Source organism: Oryza brachyantha, chromosome 5 (genome assembly GCF_000231095.2).
Source record: "Oryza brachyantha chromosome 5, ObraRS2, whole genome shotgun sequence".
Lineage (NCBI taxonomy): Eukaryota > Viridiplantae > Streptophyta > Magnoliopsida > Poales > Poaceae > Oryza > Oryza brachyantha.
In genome coordinates this window covers 6,908,051-6,926,411 of record NC_023167.2, presented here as the reverse complement: position 1 = coordinate 6,926,411, position 18,361 = coordinate 6,908,051, and the positions used below count along the sequence as shown (strand labels likewise).

Here is an 18,361-nt window from a genome sequence, read left to right as displayed (position 1 = left end):
TTCTTAATTTTATTAAATTACTGTATAAACTTTTTCGTCCATGTATTTTTCTTTCTATTTATACTTATAATCGTATCTAACTACCCATTTAATCGTATCTGCCCCATGGTTAATAGGTTAATAGTGCTAAACATGCAAATTCTTAGTGAACTGTGGGTGTGGATCACAGGACCATACCCATCTACATTGATATATATGAAAGCCACATGTAAATTGGACAGCTCCACGTGAGATTAGACGGCCGTTGTATATTTGATATATAGACGGCTAAATAGACCACTTATATAATAAATTATCTATTTGACTGTTTGTAGCATATTTAATATTTTATTTTTTATGTTTATATTTATTGCATGTAACTAATGTATGAAGTATTTCTCTAGAAAAATGTTACATGTAACATGGGAGCAAGTATCAAGCAGTGGACGAACGAAGAGACGTTAATCTAGTTTTTTTTAAGTTAATGACATTATGTAGGATGGCTAATCTGATGTAAACGTGTATAAACGACGATGTCTCATCGTTGTATATGGCCTAACGAGTGCACACTTGTTAGATTTAGCGTTTTAGCTTCGTCCGAAGAAAATGTAATACGGGGCCTACGACATTGGCAAGAAAAATGGAAAAGCCGAAAGCGAGAGAGTCGGTCCAAAGTCCAAACCAGCCTACTCCTGGTCACGCCCACCGGGACTTCCCCCTCCTGCCCCCCAATCGCGACCAAATTCCGCCAGATCGCCGGTGGGCTCCCCGCCGGCCTCCTCCTTTCCTCTCCCGGTGGAGTCCCCAGACCACAGCCCTCGCCGTGGAGAAATCTGTAGCGGAGGTGGAGGTGGAGGTGGAGGTGGAGGTGGAGGTGGAGGAGGGAGCGAGAGTAGCGAGGGGAGTGGGGGGATGTCTAGCCTGTCAATCACGGTGATGACGCTGAACCTGCTCGAGGGGGAGCAGCCGAGCGAGAGCCCCAACAGCTGGGAGAGGCGCCGCGACATCTGCGTCAGCGTCATCACCAGCTACTCCCCCACCATCCTCTGCACCCAGCAAGGTGAGGCTAGGGGGTGGGGAGCTATTTGCTTCTTTCGTCTGTCGTGAAAATGCGGCATGCTCTTGTCAGATGTAACTAGGGTTTGATCCGCGGACTGGGATGGGAGGAAGCTTGACCTGTGTCTGCGTTCTTCGCGGAGAGGAATCGGCCAACACTAGTAACAGCTAGGAACTGCTTGGTTTGATTAGCTCGTTGTCTGAACTGCTTTTGGTTCTTAACTGTGATCTTAATTCTGGATTAGAGTTCCAAGACCACTGGCATGCGTGCACATTGTTCGATTGTTCGTGTTCATGGCATTTCTTTCCCTTCTTATTTATTTCAATTGCTTATCGGTTACTTCTAGGATTTAAGCAAATTTGTTTGACACGCAGGAATGAGGTGCCAGCTGGACTATCTACAGCAGTGCCTGCCTGGTAATGATCTCTCTATGCTATTTTACTCCTTACTTGAATTCTAAATTAAAATTAGCCATTGGCTTATAATAAATACGCTGAATTGTTTCACTTGCTCGTTTAGGAATGTTGATATCAAATTTAATTGTGCATTGGTGCCTTGGTGAACATCATAATTTTATTGGGCTGATAGGTAGTAGCAACAAATATCAATTGGTTGTAGGTTCTTGCTTAAAAACCTGAGGTTAGGTGTCTGAAGAAAACCATACAAAGGAAATTATGCTATTTTTTTCAGAAACAAGTAATTTTCACACACCTTTTACAATAGCGCCTTTGTTTTGTTTGAGGCAAGCCTACAAAACTATAGTGATAAGTCATTAAGTCCTACAGGCCTCTTATTGCAAATGACCTAGTACTTTAAACCGATGGTACACTTGTCTCAGTACATATAAAGTATGAACTATACTAGTGATAGAAAGGCACTACTATGGATGAAATCTAACTGTTCACTCGTGTGGGTAATCTTGTAAATGATGTGATGATTTCAAAATTTTCGTAAAGAGAGATGTGACACTGGGGTTAATCATTGCACAAATCTTAAATATATATAACAAATTACATTATGCTGCGACCATTTTCCCACAATACCCTTGTACAAGTACATACTAATTACGTGTACTACCCAACTTGAATGGGAGTTTTACTAGTATAGAGTGGATCTGAACCATTGAATCACTAGTATGACCCATTAGTATAGGGTAGTATGGTGTACCATAAAGGAGCCCATACAATTAACTCAGTTCAACCTGCTGCTGCTGCTGCTGCTGCCACTTATTCCTGTGGTCACTGGCACTTTTGCATTGGGTTTCTTCCTACTTGATTATACACACATAGTTGTCTACTCTACCGCTCTACTGGAGAACCTTTCCTACACTAAAGTAGAATTATTTTTTATATGGATGGAAAGTTTCTCTGCAATTCTGCCATGGCCCTAGAAGAACTACGATATATAGAAGGATCCTCAAATTTATGTGATTCATGTGAAGATCACCCTTTCAAAACACTTGCCATGCTTTGTTAGCAAGAGTAGGCATTCTAAGGCCTCTGCAAACCGAATGCACTTAACTTGCTATATTCTTCTGTAGGGATCATATACTTCATAGTTGATACACACTTCCGAGGAACTGTATATCAGATCACTGTAGTCTATATCCCTTGTACCTGTCCATTTTTGTACAGCGCAAGAGATAATTGATTCCCTGTGCACCTAGCAGGTGTCTAGGTGCTGTTCTGGGTCTACAACATTTTTCATGCCGTTCCTTTATTTTTTATGTTAAACAAGGAATGAGAAATGCAGGGGGACTCACAAATCTGGTCTTTATTTGATTTAAGTTATGTGAGATGAGAGTGATTAAGAATTCTATAACGGTAATATAGTTTTATATCTATTTAATTTGATCTTATGCCTTTTCTTTCCCCAAAAGGAGAAACCATTTTCCTCTTAAACAAGATGAATTGAAAGTATGTAAATGTTCTTGAAAAATCTTGATGTAGTTATTGGTTTGCCTATGTATAAAATTGAAGTTTGACAATGCTAATTAAAAATGAAAAGGACCAAGGAAAAAACAAGGCAAATCCTATTTTTGAAGCAAGAATATCATTTTTTTTTCTTTTGCAACATGTTTGGAACTTCAAGTTAAAATTTATTGTCCATAGACTAATACATCAGTACATCATGAATTGTTTCTTAGTTTTTCCATGGGGTCTTGCTTTAGTACTTCCTTTTGAAAAGTTTATGAATCTCTTAAAAAAACGTAGTTGCTTTGATTTCACCTTCATGTCCAGATGAATTTTGCCCCCTTTTCAACTGAACCTGTTGTGAATAGAAGATATTCCAATGAATTGGTGAATGGTTGCGTTTGTACTTTTGTAGCAGTTTTTTTTTTGGCAAGCAGCTGCCGTTGTATCTAACATATCTAAGACTGGTGAACAACTTTGCATCTTGCTGATATACGGGAAACAGTATCATAAGATCTATTGGTTTGGAGTGATCACATTCGCAGTAGATGAGTGCTGTAGCTATATATGTTTCCGGCCATGGCTATTGAAAAATCGATCAATGTAGAAAGGTGCTACAAAATCAGTTGATACAAATATTTACTTAGTAGATAGAATATGTATGATTGATAAGATGGAATAAATTTACTTGTTTGAATACAAAGGTTGATTGATGGTCCATAGTAAGCCTGATAGGCTTCATTTCTAACCATAACCAACAATCTATCAAGGGCAAGCAATGACTTGCACCTTAAGACGACATGATACTCTCTCTTCTCTCTCTATACACACACACATACATATACACCTTATTGTTATGACCCTAACCATATAAATTAATGGGTTTGTTCTAACGGATGAGGTTTAGGTACAATTTCTTGTAAGTACTTGTATATTAGTAGATATTTATTAATCAGCCATTTTTTTTTCATTTAGTAGCTTTGTTTATGTGATAATGATTGCATTAAAGAAATAATGCAAGTGGCTCCTGTTAATGGATATTATTCTATAATTCAAAACAGAACCAATAATATATTTTTCCTAGGACAGTAAAAAGATTACTGATTATTGCGTTTTGAACTCTTAAATGACACATGCTTTTTGTAAGTTGTGACCATAGAATTTTTCATGGAAGTCTATGTTCTACAAATACTTGGCAACATTGTAAGTAGATTAAGGTAATTTTTTGGCCATCATACTAATTATGTATATGTTTGCATGATCCATGTCCAGAACCAAGCCCCTTTCAGCCCCACCTTGTCTCTACCCCAGCAACCTACCTAGTATTTTTCTTTGGTTCATAACTTTTTTTGAAAAGGTGTATTGAAGCAAGATCATTTTTTTGCATATCCAAATTGATATCTTCCACTTAACTGTTCATATCAACTTGAGGATTTTTGGAAGCAAATTTGAACCTAACAGTTAATACCCACTTCGATATCTTTCACTAATAAAATAACAAAGTGGTAGCATTTTTCCATAGTATAATCCTGTGCAATATGTTGATTCTTCATGTATGGAGAAGCTTAAATGCAAAGTGTTGCATCTATCCAGGTTATGAACAATTTGGGATTTCAAGAAAAGGTGCACAAGATAATACTGATGAATATTGTACAATATTCTATGAAAAAGAGAAGGTGCAACATTTCTGGTCAATAGTTTCCCATATATTAGACCTTCCCATAGATGAGCTGAATATCTGTGCTATTTTGATGAAGGTGGAGCTTACAGAAGGTGGTACCTTTTGGCTGTCAGAATCTCCTTCAGTGCCTGGAAGCATTTCATGGGGGGCAACTGCACCCTGCATTGCTACATGGGCAATATCCTTTGGTGGAATGCTTTTGTCAGCACTCAGTATATTATTCTATATTTGTATTATCTCTTAGTAAGTTAATATATATTGGAATAAAGGAAAATAGTTGCCTTAACATGATGTACACACGTTTCAACTCAAAAGAGTAGAACCACCTGGCTTCAGCTTCCAGATCGTAAATACAAACCTTGACGAAGATAGCCCTCGAGCTCGTAGACGAAGTGCTTTGCTAACATGGCAACATATAGCATCTTTGCCACCCAATTTACCAGTGATCTACTGTGGTGGATTCAACACACAGAAAGAGTCAATGACTGGGCGGTTTTTGCTCGGTAGATCCAGGTATATATTGGTGGAGGGTGAAAATTTTCTTGAAACTAACATGGTAATTGATGTACTCTCAGTTTGATGTGTGTCCCTTTGTTTCATCTATATCCTATTATTCTGTTGAGAAACACTATTTATCTTTCTATATGAGATAGTCATGCTTATTCATCACACCTATGAATCTCTACAGCATTAGCTAATATTCCAACTACCTTTTTGTTCAGGGAGAGTATAAATTGTAGATTAGCTTTGAAATAGAAACCTAATAAGGTTTCATTTGGGCTTTAGACAGTCACTTTGGACTGCTTAATAATTCCTTTGTGTGTTTTATATTGTAGTGAGTTACCGATGTATCTCTTTGTTATGTTGATCCGAGTTATCTCCTACTGGTTTCATTACAGAGAACATGGTGTTGTGGGTGATATGAGAGATGCTTGGCCAAATGCTCGTGTCCGCAAAAATGTTTCACTGATACATACGTACCATGGATTTAAAGGTATCCCTTTTGCCTCACTGAGGTCACTAGTTTCCTAGCCCTATTTTACCTTTTATGAAAAGAAGAATTTATGGTTGTCACAGTTTACCATGTCCTTACATAAACAACAAAGGGCATTACTCTGCATGAGAAAAAAAATGATGTCATGGTATTATTATGTGGGGAGTGTCCACAAGTAGCATGTTGACATAGGCGTATACAGCATGTGACAGAGGAGGTAGGCTCAACAAGCACTAACTGAATTGCTCTGAAGACTTCATCAATTTATATATTGTGGGAAGAGATGCATTTGAGTTAAACACCGCCAAAAGTATAACTAGTCAGCGTCAGTTGTTTGGGGTGAGAGGGCTATTTGTTGGGGCAACATACATGGGAAGAGATAATAGGGGTAGAACCCCACATTTAAATACTCTCTCTATTCCAAAATAAAGCAACTTTAGCATTCAAAATTTGTCCTGAATATAGTAACTTACCTATCCTCTCATCTCAACTGATTACAACCATCTCATTTAATTTCTCCATTTACTTACTCTTCTCAACCAATCAGGCAATCACAACCACCCCCCATTTAATTTCACCCCTCTCCTTAATTCCTGCAAAAAAGTGATTATATTTTGCGACGGAGGAAGTATATGGGATGACTTAACTCTTAAGAAATTTATCTCTAAAATAAAGAAAAACAAATAACTCAATCTAGGCCGCGTTTGTTCTTTGGGGTGATAAATTAACTTACCCGACGCGGAAAACGTAGTAATAGATTAATATATGATTAATTAATTATTAATTATTAAAAAAATATAAAATAGATTAACATGATTTTTTAAAACAACTTTCCTATAGAAAATTTTTGCAAAAAATACACCGTTTAGCAGTTCGGGAAGCGTGCGCGTGGAAAACGAGGGAAATAAGTTAACTAGGGGGGCTGCCGAACACGGCCCTAGTCCACTCTTTGAAACAGGCACCTAATTTGCTGCCACAGTAAGTTCACAACCATGAACAGGATTAAACAGTTCACGTGAATTACTGCATCTGAATAGTTGCTGTGAATAGTTCACGTGCCTTTTTGGCCATGGACCTTGGTGGTTGGCTCAATGCCCACAATATTACACTTTAGTTACTTTGTCAACAAGTTTAGTAACCCCTTTCATTCATTAGTATTGATGTATTTTGACTTTGTACAAGGATTAAGGAAGTAATGAAATTGACATTATGATAGGAAATGACTGAGGTCGTAATGGTTTCCAGCGGATGAAAGCAGATGTCTTGTGTTGATGGAAACAAAACAAATGCACCAGGGAGTGAAAATAAATAGGGTTTTGTACTATTGTTATATAAAACATCCATGTATGTTTCATGCAAGTTAGAAATACACTGTATTTCTTAATGAAGGGATTGGCATATCTATTCATTAATTGGTCGATTAGTTGGTTGTTAGGATTGGCCACATAGGAGAGCGGTATCATTATTCAAGCAAGGAAGAGTGGAGGACTAAATTATGTACTCACACTCTCTTTTATGCTCATCCCCTAAGGGTGCATGCGGTTTTGGAGGAAAAACTCAGGAAAAATAGAGGATTTGCATTCCTGTGGAGTTATCTACTGTAGTAGCATTAGGATCAAAGGAATCACCTGCAGGAAAACCGGAGGAAATAGAAAGGAAAATTTCCTTGGCCATCCATTCTGCAGGAAAACAACAATCTACTCGGAGCTCCTTTTATTTTTCCTTTGTGTAGGCTTGAGGCAATCAAGCGATTAATCGTGACGAGCCACCTGAAGGTGCTGCTTCTGATTGAATCGCTGTGCTACTTGGCTTCTCTCATAGGAGCAGAGCAGTTCATTAATTGTTGATTTGCACTACTATACATGTCAAGTCTTCCAAAAATTCCCATGTTTTCCCTATGCTTTACCTGAACGTGTTTAAATTGTTTTCATGTGTTTTTCAATCCTCTGATTTACACCTTGCTATCCTATTCCTGTTATCTTCCTTTTCCTGTGTTTTCCAATCCTGCATTCTGAATGAGCGCTAAATGTGCACCAGGCGACCAGCATCATGGCCAGGTCGGCTGCTACCTCTTGCACATACTCACTGTATTCACAATTCAAGGGGCATGTCAGATAGTATTAAGTAGCTACAGCCTACCATTGAAGATTGGAAGTTACGTCTCCAACTTTTTGACTGACTAATGCATGAGAAAGCTAGCAGTTCTTTATCTCAATTTATAAATCAGATAATTGAAAGAAAGAACTCTGAAAAAAATAGTAAGGGAATACTTGGATGTGTAGCTTAAGTTTATATGCTGTATGATCATCTTGTAAAGTCCAGCGGATTTGTCCCTTCCAAATATAATATTTCTCACTACTATGTGTGATATGATGGATTTTCTCAGTGGGTGAATAATTCAGAATCAGTTTAGTACTTTATTATTACAACAGCCACCTTATCAGGTTCATTGCAGCCAAGGCCTTTAATTTTCTATTAGTGGTATTTCCTTCTATCAATCTTACGCTGGATTTTCTTGGTTTGCAGGGGAGAAACAAGGCGCCCTAGAGTTTCTGAAATTAATATTTAGAGCACTTTGTCTCTGCTGGGATCGACAGACTCAGGACTTGCATATTGACTGGATACTGTTTAGAGGACGTCCACTGGTTCCAGCACTCTGTGAAGTCATAAACGACAATATAGATGGTGTTTATCCTTCATCACATTTTCCCATATTTGCCGAGTTTTTGCTTCCACGCTCTGTCCGCTTAGTGGAGACACCATAATCGTTGTGTATTCCTGTTGCATACCATTTCTTTTTCCCTCATTAATGTTTCCCAGCCCTGTTTTGTTTTTGGTTAAATCATTTTTTTATTTTCCATCTGTTTCGTTTATTTGCCTTGATCATATATATGTACTTCTGTGCAGCATCTGGGCCTACATTCTTATCATCTTATGTACTTTATCAGTCAAGAGTGCTGCTACTCTTGTTGCCTAGTCAACCTTACTCTGTTCTCAACGATCTGTATACAGTTTTACCAGTTTTGCTTTTGAGATCAATTTTGATTTCATCTGTAAATAAAGTTACATACTGCTGATGTTCCTGAAGGATGCCATTAAACCTATCCATATAACGTTGGTTTTTTTGTGGTCCTTTAGTATTATTCTAATTAGCGAAAGTGGTGGATTTTTTTAAATTCAAATCCAGCAACCTCAACATTACTTTTTTTTCTCAATGTTCTTTTATTTACAAAATACCTTTTTGTTTAGTATCTTTCTTAAAGGAAGAAATTTGCACGCTGGCCTTGGGTATTTGGGTAGGTCAAGTTATTTGTAATCCTAATGGACATACACTATCTCTATATCTAATATTTCCATCAATTAAGGAAGATACGAGGTGATTGTTTGGGTGTTTTATGGAAAAAAAGTTAAATAACATATTTGCAAATAAAAACTAATTTATGAATAAAAAATTTATATATGTATTCTTAGCGATCTAAAAGTCAAGCTTGAAAAATAAACTTTGGCAAAAAAACCCTAAAAACGATTTTAAATTTAAGGTAAAAAATTTAAATTTTGGTTATAAGCATAAGTGAAAAGATGAGTATGATAGTCTTTTGAATGTTTGTTGCAACCAAATATTTAAGGATTTGCATTCTTAGATGTGACAATTAACTTTGTGTCTTATACATGTGGTTTTAGACCCACAAGTTATAAACATATACAATAATAAACCCTTAAACGTGGTACTGTAGTAGTATGAAATATTTAAATGATTCGAACCTTTTAGCAAGTTAGTAAACTCGTTTCATTTCCTTGCAAAAAAAACTATATTTCACCCTGAACTTTTAAAACCATGCAAATTATATCCTCTAAAGTAGTTGTATTGGAAAATAATAAGTTTTTGTTAGTGCAAACTTTGTTTATAAATGCTCTAAAAAGTAACATATACTACTTAATTTGTGTAATCTCAACAAAATAACAGCACATGCAGTGAATAATAACTTATACTATTTTAACCCAGCCCACAGTGAATAATATTTTGTAGTAATACCTTGTTGGATTTAAAAGTTAGCATAGATAATCGGTTTTATTCAGGATTAGAAAAGAAGGGTTTTGAGGGATATTTAACTATTTTCCATGGTAAGATTTTGCAACTCTCCAAATACCACTTTTAGTTTTGACATTATAAATATGCCACTGATGAGATGATACAAACTAATATTTTGCCACTTTTCGAGCGCCAAATCAGCCCGCCATCATATAGATAGCACACGTAATTACCAAACTACCTCTTTTATTTTGCAAGGAACATATAGCACTATAACTATATTCTGTAGCATTTTAAAACACACAGCAGATTTAATTGTTCAGATATAAAATAAATGTGTCGATGATTTGGATATCGGCAATATATATGGGGTGGCTAGCGAGGCGTAAAAATCGATGGTTAGGATGAAGACACAGGGTTATCCAGGTTTAGGCTCTCGACTAGCGAGATAATACCCTACTCCTGCTTAGCGATTGTATTGAATTGTAGACAAATCAACTAGAGAATAGCCGATCTGAATATGCCGTCTGTCTGGTCCCCTCCCATGAGGGGTGCCCCTATCCCCCTTATATAGTGGGGGATAGGACTTACAGATAGAGTTCTAATCTTATAAGATCAAGATCTATCCTAATACGGTTACAACTCGGATCCGATACATGCAGCCTGCAATCCTATAGTAACCAAACTCAGGTTGCTACCATACAGATATAATCTCCTTCCTATTTGGTACCCTACGACTGTATGTATACATGTAGTCTACGGATACCCCTAGTTCAGGTATTCCACAGCAGTCTCCGGAGTCGTACATAGCCGCACAAATCATCGGTGTAAATTGTTGATCGTCAGGCGTATCTTCACACAGTATGCTTGACGTTATCCGAGTGCTTCCTGGGTGCTCCCCGAGTGATCTCAAGTACTCTGTGATGATGGAAGAAAGAAATGGGTGCATCGAAGATGCACCTATTAGGTGTTGCCCCCGATTCTATGCTTAAATGCGTAACAATTAAACATAGAGTCTTTTAGAGACTGTATAAAAAAGGCTTCGGTGCATCGGAGATGCACCTAATAGGTGTAGCCCCCGACTCTATGCTTAAATGCGTAACAATTAAACATAGAGTCTTCTATGGACTGTTACCCAAGAGATGTTTCTCGAAGTTTCTAAGTTTTTCGACTCGAGCAACACTGTTCTGAGTGCTTCCGGACCCGAATGGTACCCAGCTCTGGTTGCTCTCTTCGAGCGATTTAAACCTGAGTGGTTTGGAGATGGTTTTTTGTGCCGTGTTTCCCTAGACATACAGCCTTCGGCTATGTTATGCCCGTGGGGTAGGTTACGCCAACTGGTTTAACCGTTACAACCGAGTAGTTAGTACCGAGTTTTTTTGGGTTTACTTAAAGTTTTGGCACAGGCTAAAAAGCGCAATTAAGTGCCATGGGCGATATCGACCGACGCATGTCCGATTGTGGCCTTGGACCCATAACATAGGTGTACCGTCGATTCCCGAAATGTGAGAAATCACGAATTTTATGTCACCGTTTGGGCGAACCATAAACTCACAACGTTCTCATTGACACAGTATCAACTATGCCAGCACCGAGTTTTACGCATCGGTCCGCTGGCCCACGGAGGGACATAGTAACACTTAGTCGATTTTAGTTCAGCAATTTTGGAGATTTGGTGCGATAGAGCACCCATGCCATAGTAGCCGATCTCGAGGCCCGACTTAATGTAGTTAAAGCTACTCGGGACCGGTTTGCTTCTGCAGCCTTGGTGATCTTCGGGTCGTTCGAGACTATGGCGACCAGCTTCTGCGCTATGCCACCCAATAAAATCCTTGAGAGGCTTTAAAGAGGTACCCGGACACGTGGCCGAGGAGGTGAGGTACATGGCGGTGATTGTAGCTCGTCAAGCCTTCGCCATAATGAAGTCCCTTTGCACTTGGTTAGTCTTTTTAGCCACCGTCAACGATTTTACAGCCGATTGCAACTCGGAGAAGGTGTTGGTGCTAGTAGAGGAGGCTGAAGCCGGTACCGACTTCATAGTTTGGACCTTTGACCTGTAAATAGGAAATATAGCCATTAGCAGTAACCTGTCTTTTGCAATACATTTGTTTGTCTGTAATGTAAATTGTTTTGCTATTGCTTTAGGTCTTTATTCCGATTTAGATATCGCAATCTGAATTGAGCTGTGTAAACTTGTGCTGTGTACCCATCCCAACAGCCCCCGAGTAGATTTAGCCAGCGCGGAGCATAGCGTATTACTCGGTTTGGTACGGTAAGTAGGGCATAGCCGCGAAGTTTGTTTAGCTTTATTCAGATATTGGTCTCGTGATCGAAAAAGAGCTTTTAAACAACCGACTTCAAAAGAACAGTATGACATGATACAGTGTAACCCTCCGACTGGCTTGCTGAGGGTGAAAACCACTCGGCGTGGGCAGTCAAAGGATGGAGAAAGATGAAAATTTTACAGAGATTGTACTAAGTATGAAAGGGACTTAGCTGTTCGATATTTCATAAGTTCTCTCGTTGATGGTGATGATGACGACCGACATACGGATGCGATCACGATTTGATGGTGACGATCCTGACGTCGAATCGAGTCGTGGCTGACATGGTAAATAGATTACCACTCAGCGGCGATGAATTTGATGCGTCCGACACGGTGGCGGTGCATGCATTCAGTGTGGTGATGGGATCACCACTCGGCGAGGATGAAGTCGGGTGTGGCCGACTTGGCGAAGAGATCTCCATTCGGCGATGATGATCTCGACGGTAATGAAGTTGATGAAGAACCTTCGACCTTCTGTTGGAAACTAGGGTCATTGATGACCACTTGTTTCATCTTGACCACTTGGTGGTCTTCAATCATGTTTGGTGTTAATCTGTTTGCCAGTAGTCTTTTACTGTTGTGTGTCTCTTAGTCGTGAGATGAGTTGGCTTCGCAGCGTGTGCCCATCCTAACAGCCCCCGAGAGGACTTAGCCAGCGCGGAGCGTAGTATCGTTTACCCGGTTTGGTACAATAAGTAGGGTGTAGCCACGGAGTCGTATAAGCGCATCTAGACGTCGATCCAGTAAACAGATGAAGAGCTCATGAGCAGTACACTTTCCCAATTCATGTCGTCCGAGTCGTCGCGCTAGTCGGAACGAGATGCAGAGATTGCATCTGCCAAATGTGGCATAGGAGTTAGCAATGTCAAAGAGATCCTTAACTGTAGTTGGCTGTTTGCCAGTGAATTTCGCGATGAATGGCTCATCTTTCACGCCTTTGCGAAAGGCGGCGATGACCACGTCATCCTTGACGTCGAGGATGAAATTGCGAACCTCAGAGAACCGTTTGATGTAGGCTCGTAGAGATTCATTCTTCTTCTGTTGGACCTGGTATAGGTCGTATTTGGGCCGTGGCCTATCGTAAGTACCCTGGAAGTTGGCTATGAACAGATTGCGGAGTTCTGCCCAGGAGTCAATAGACTGTTTGGGGAGCCCCAACAACCAATGTCTAGCCGAGTCATCCAGAGCGACTGGTAGATAGTTGACCATTGCTTTAGTGTCGCAACTGGCTGCTCGGATAGCCATGGTGTACACTATTAGCCAAGCCTTGGGGTTAGTGAAGCCGTCGTACTTTTTGATACCAGTCAGCTTGAAACCAGTTGGCCAAGTAAGCTGGCTTAAATTTTTGGTGAAGGACGCTACACCATCGACCATGTCGGTGTCTGAGCTCTCGGGTGACCGATGCCTAGACCCCCAGCTATGGCTCCGATGTTCGCGGTCCCGACAACGACCTTCCTGGCGTGCTTGATGTTGGCGTTCGATCTTTTGGCGGAGGTTGAAGCTATCTTCCTGGTAGACTCGCTTCTTCTTGTCCTCAAGGTCTTGGTGTTGTTTATCCAGTCGGCGGATTTCGTCATTGAGGCGGCGTTGCTTACTAGCAGTGTGTTTCCTCTGCTCTGGGTCGGGAGATGTTCGACGCGATCTGTTACCAGTTGGTGGCCGAGATCCGGATGGTCGTTTGGAAACGTTCTATCTAGATCGGGGTGGCCTAGACGACTGAGCCTCCGACCGTACCGGTGGTGTTCCTGAGTTGCGTTGCAACGAGTATTAGATCGCAGCTGTAGTCATCATTGCCTTGATCTTGTTGAGGTAGCTACTGAACGACGTCGCCGAGTAGATCCGCCGCCGCTTGAACGTTTTGTTGAGGGGTCTTAAAAACTGCATGCCTCTCAACCCGAGTGTGGAGTAGATCCCGCTGCACTTTGCCAGACTGGCTTTTTAGTTGTTCGCGAGATTGATTCTCACGTTGGCGTTTGGCTTCGTCTTCAAGTCGATGGCGTTCGTCTTCCTGCCGCTGATCTCCCGCCAGCTTGGCTGCTTGCACCTCTTGCCGCTTCTTGTCAACCTCGTTCGTTGTTGCCCGAGTGATGGTGAAGACCTCTCTGGGAGGAACGAAGCTTCCCGAGCTGCTATAGGTGTCTGATGTGGTGACTTGAGCAGTCGGCTTTGCATTGACCTCAAGAGTGGCGGAGGCGCCGACTCAGGAGAGTGCAGCTCGGTGTGGCGAGATTGGATCTCATTTTGAAACAGCACAGAGTTGTTTGGTTCAAAGCGGCACACATCCTCCTCAGGCCCAGATGAATCTGAACACGTATAGGAGAGCGCACCACCCTGATGGGCGAGAAAGTTGATGCCGCCGAACTTGAAGGTTTGCCCTGGGACAAACTTTGTCTTCATGATCTTCGAGTTTGAGTCCATCGGTCTCGTCGAGGACCTCGGAGTAGCTTCCCCTACCTAGCGCGCCAACTGTCGACGATTTGGATGTCAATATATATGAGGTGGCTAGCGAGGCGTAAAGATCGATGGTTAGGATGAAGACACAAGGTTACCCAGGTTCAGGCTCTCGACTAGCGAGATAATACCCTACTCCTGCTTGGCGATTGTATTGGATTGTGGACAGATCAACTAGAGAATAGTCGATCTGAATATGCCGTCTGTCTGGTCCCCTCCCATGAGGGGTGCCCCTATCCCCTTATATAGTGGGGGATAGGGCTTACAGATAGAGTTCTAATCTGATAAGACCAAGATCTATCCTAATACGGTTACAACTCGGATCCGGTACATGCAGCATGCAATTCTACAGTAACCAAACTTCGGTTGCTACCATACAGATATAATCCTCTTCCTATTCGGTACCCCTACGACTGTATATATACATGTAGTCTACGAATACCCCTAGGTCAGGTATTCCACAAAATGGGATCACAAAATATGATAAACACATAATAGAACAAATCCTGAGGCACAATAAATACAATAAAGAAATACTCGTTAGCAAATTTTTGCAGTACCACATATAATATATGCAGACCTAAAAGTTCACCGTAGACTGCACATATTCTCTTTAAAGTTCGACACATTCATCGAAAGCATATTTTTTCAGTACGACACAAAATTACCAAACTACATCTCTATAAAAAAAATATTAATCAACATCTCTCCGATTCGCATCCAGCCTAACCACCGTCCATCATGGCAGGCTGAGTTGGCGCTCAATGTGTGCGAAACTTTACAAAATATGAGTGCATATCCTCTCACCAATGTGAAAACATATTCACTTATGGTTTTGATTTCATCGGTATCTAAGCCTTAGGCTTAGCTATATAATTCTATCAATATCTTATCAATTTACCACGAAAACTCTACGAACTGTGAAACACGTTCTAACTCAGTCATACAAATGATCAGTTTCTGGTTTCGCTCCAGTCTGTGGGTGCTCGACGAAAACGACGACTGCTGCCTCGCTGACAGCCAGCAACCGTAGCAGCAGCCCTTCGTTTCTTTCTCTTCTTTTTTTTTTCGCAGAATCCTAGCAGCACCGGCTGGTATGCCCTACAGTAATACAGTACCACTGTAGCAGTATAACTGCTCGCCAGTAAGACAGTTGCCTCGCCTCAGTCTCATTTGTGCGGAAGCTCTGCTATATTCGTTTTTTATAATTTTTTTAGAACCAGAATAAAAAAATCTAGGATACGAAATGGAATCAAATATTATCGAATACAAATACGAAGAAAAATATAATTAGTACGAATATGGTAACAAACATTTATCAGATTATAAAAGCTTTTAATAATGGACACCTTAAATCAGCAAAGAGTAATAAACTTCATGTTTATCAAAAGATTAAGTTGTTTATAATTTAGCAGTCATATTGATAAGAACAAATTAATAGGATTATTTGGCTTCCTAAAAGAACCTAGGTACTATAAATATATTATATTCTTGTAATACAAGATCATAGTTATCGGTTTATATTAAATAAAATAGGTTATCATAAATAACATGACTATTTAGTTTTTACTACAATGCATTTTAGTTTATCTTTTTGCCTAAAAAGAATATCTTTAAATTTAGAATTACAAAATACGAAGTTGTGTCCATACTATTTATATTTTAATTCTAAAAGAAAACAACAAGATACTGCTAAGGAAATTGCATGTAGTTATTAGCAAGGTGCCATATTTTAAAATAGAAAATGACATAGCCTAAATATGTGAGCCTAAAGTATTTGTTTTTCAAATTATCTTGATAGCATTGTCTATCTTTTTGTTTGAAAGAAAAAAAATCTAAATCCAATTTTCTATTTGAATAAATCTTTTTTAAATAAGTCAGACGGTTAAACATGTAAAAAAATCAACATTATTTTTTATTAAAATACAGAGAGAATATATTCGTCGGACACTATCAATTCCTGGAAAATCGCTCGGATTCCAGAACTATTCGATTTCATCCCTGCTCAGCTGGGGGCGTTCCTGGAGCCCGTGACATTTGCCTCCTCTCCAGTGCAGGTGCAGTCTCCCCTCGCACAGCTTTTTGTTCGTTGTCCGGCCCGTTGCCCGGCTCGTCAGGAAGCCGTCAGGAGAGCAAAGCACTCCACTACTGACTACTACAACCTTCCTGCCTCTCCAGTGCATCGCGCATGAGCGACACCCACGCAGAGACACGTCAATGGTTCTAACAAAATAAATAAATAATACTAACAAAATATAAAAAAGCGAGGGACACACCCACGCAGCGTGCACGGCCAGCCGCACACCTGGCGGAGCTACGCAACAAGCGGCGGTCACGGGCCGCGCCCTTGGGCCCTCCTCCCGTCCCGCTCGCCTCCTCACGGCCACGAATCCCCTTCTCTCTCCTCCTCGCAACCACCAAACTGATCAAACCGATCGAATCCTGCGCACTGCCGTCTCCTCACTTATTCATTTTTGTCTTTTTCAAAATCTTGGGGTTCCTTTCCACGGGCAACGAATTGCTCTGGACTTTGGTGATGCGTCGAGTTCCTGTTTGCTCCGTCTCGCTCGTATCGAGTTCGTGATCACGGCCCGGGGGTGTTGTTCGGGACCCACTTACCGGAGATGTTGGATTTATGGGACTAGTAGCAGTAGGAGTATGAGCCTATGAGGTATGTAAGCATTTGATACTCTATGAAACTATAATGTTATAATGTTATATGTTTACTCGTACTGTCACACTTGCACTGTGTAGGTAAGCGTTTAACCATGAGTTACTCACTCACACGCTGTATGTGTTTGTAATAGAATCCAGGATTACGAAAATATATGGATACAAAAATATTGAATTTTGATAGAATAAAAGTGTAAGACAGACGATTATAAAATAAAAAGTTCATGAATAATCGTTTATTTAAATTATAGTAAAGGAATTAGAGGAGAGGCCATGACTAAAAGTAAAGTTTAGGAGAGGTTAGATCTTGTACTAACTTTTCCACTAAATCCTCTCTTGACTTCTTAAGCTATTTGATTGGATCGTTTGAATTTTACTCGTCCGTTTCAAATAGCCATGTAGGATAGTTTTTTCTCAAGATCCAAATTCAACAAATTTTCTATGTTTTTTCTAGGTCATCATGGCACCATCAATAATATCTTTAGCATTACCGAGCATAAAGAAATGGCATGCACATGGTATGACCCTTCCATATAACTGAACAACATTGGTTTTATGCCTGCATCTATAACGTACGTACGACTTTTGTAGGTATTCAATGTATTTGTACTTTGTTTTGTTCACATCGGTTTGGAAGGCTGAAACAAGTTTTGCTCAGATTCAATGCCTGTCGCCACAAATTGCCAATCTCATTATCTCATAGGTAGAAGTCTCAACCACCAATCCAAAATTTTGAACTGTTTCTTTGTGTTTTTCTTATTTCCTAAAATAGCTTGCTCACTTCACTACAATGTTGCAACTGTTTCAAATAAATCGATTCCATACGAGAGCGCACATCAGATTTGACGGGTTGCCAAAAATATCGATAACGACAAAACTTTGATAAGATCGATAACATGTATTATTTGTTTTGTATGATATTTTGATAAATTTTGTCGAGCTTAATTGATTGGTAAACCAAATTTGCCTCGCTATGGACAGGCAATATAAACTTAGGTAACAATGCGGATGAATGTCGAAATCCGTTACTAACATTTTTTTTTGGACGAAGCTTCTAGATCCGGTGGCCTTGGTCACGAGAGTGCACTGATGCGACAAGTGGTCCAGACATCTCACATTCCTGTGCCTTTTGCAACCGTGAAAACGATTCGCCGTGCAGATCTAACGAGATACGCTTTAGTTGGCACCATACTACGGGGATAGTTAGAGACGCTTTAATTCATCTATAATCAATTTAATAGTCAATTCATATAATAG

The 18,361-nt window shown here is 40.0% G+C and overlaps 1 protein-coding gene and 1 long non-coding RNA gene across 4 annotated transcripts; both read left to right on the top strand.

The window, feature by feature from the left end:
- Positions 1–608: 608 nt before the first annotated feature.
- On the top strand, positions 609–8,720 carry LOC102699868. Of its 3 annotated transcripts, none has more exons than XM_015837904.2 (8): positions 609–1,039; positions 1,411–1,452; positions 4,543–4,625; positions 4,707–4,808; positions 4,929–5,143; positions 5,530–5,624; positions 7,662–7,681; positions 8,151–8,271. In XM_015837904.2, the coding sequence occupies exons 1-8, from the start codon at positions 892–894 to the stop codon at positions 8,169–8,171; spliced, it is 726 nt and encodes a 241-aa protein (XP_015693390.1). In that variant the 5' UTR covers positions 609–891; the 3' UTR covers positions 8,172–8,271. The 3 variants fall into 3 exon arrangements, with proteins under 3 accessions (XP_015693390.1, XP_015693389.1, XP_006655153.1); XM_015837903.2 differs by having other exon boundaries at positions 617–1,039; positions 7,662–7,778; positions 8,151–8,720; XM_006655090.3 differs by lacking the exon at positions 7,662–7,681 and having other exon boundaries at positions 621–1,039; positions 8,151–8,576.
- Positions 8,721–16,844: 8,124 nt separating this feature from the next.
- LOC107304250 lies at positions 16,845–18,098 on the top strand. Its single transcript, XR_001550277.1, has 3 exons — positions 16,845–17,102; positions 17,559–17,622; positions 17,696–18,098. It is a non-coding gene; the product is annotated as an uncharacterized LOC107304250 (long non-coding RNA).
- Positions 18,099–18,361: the final 263 nt, after the last annotated feature.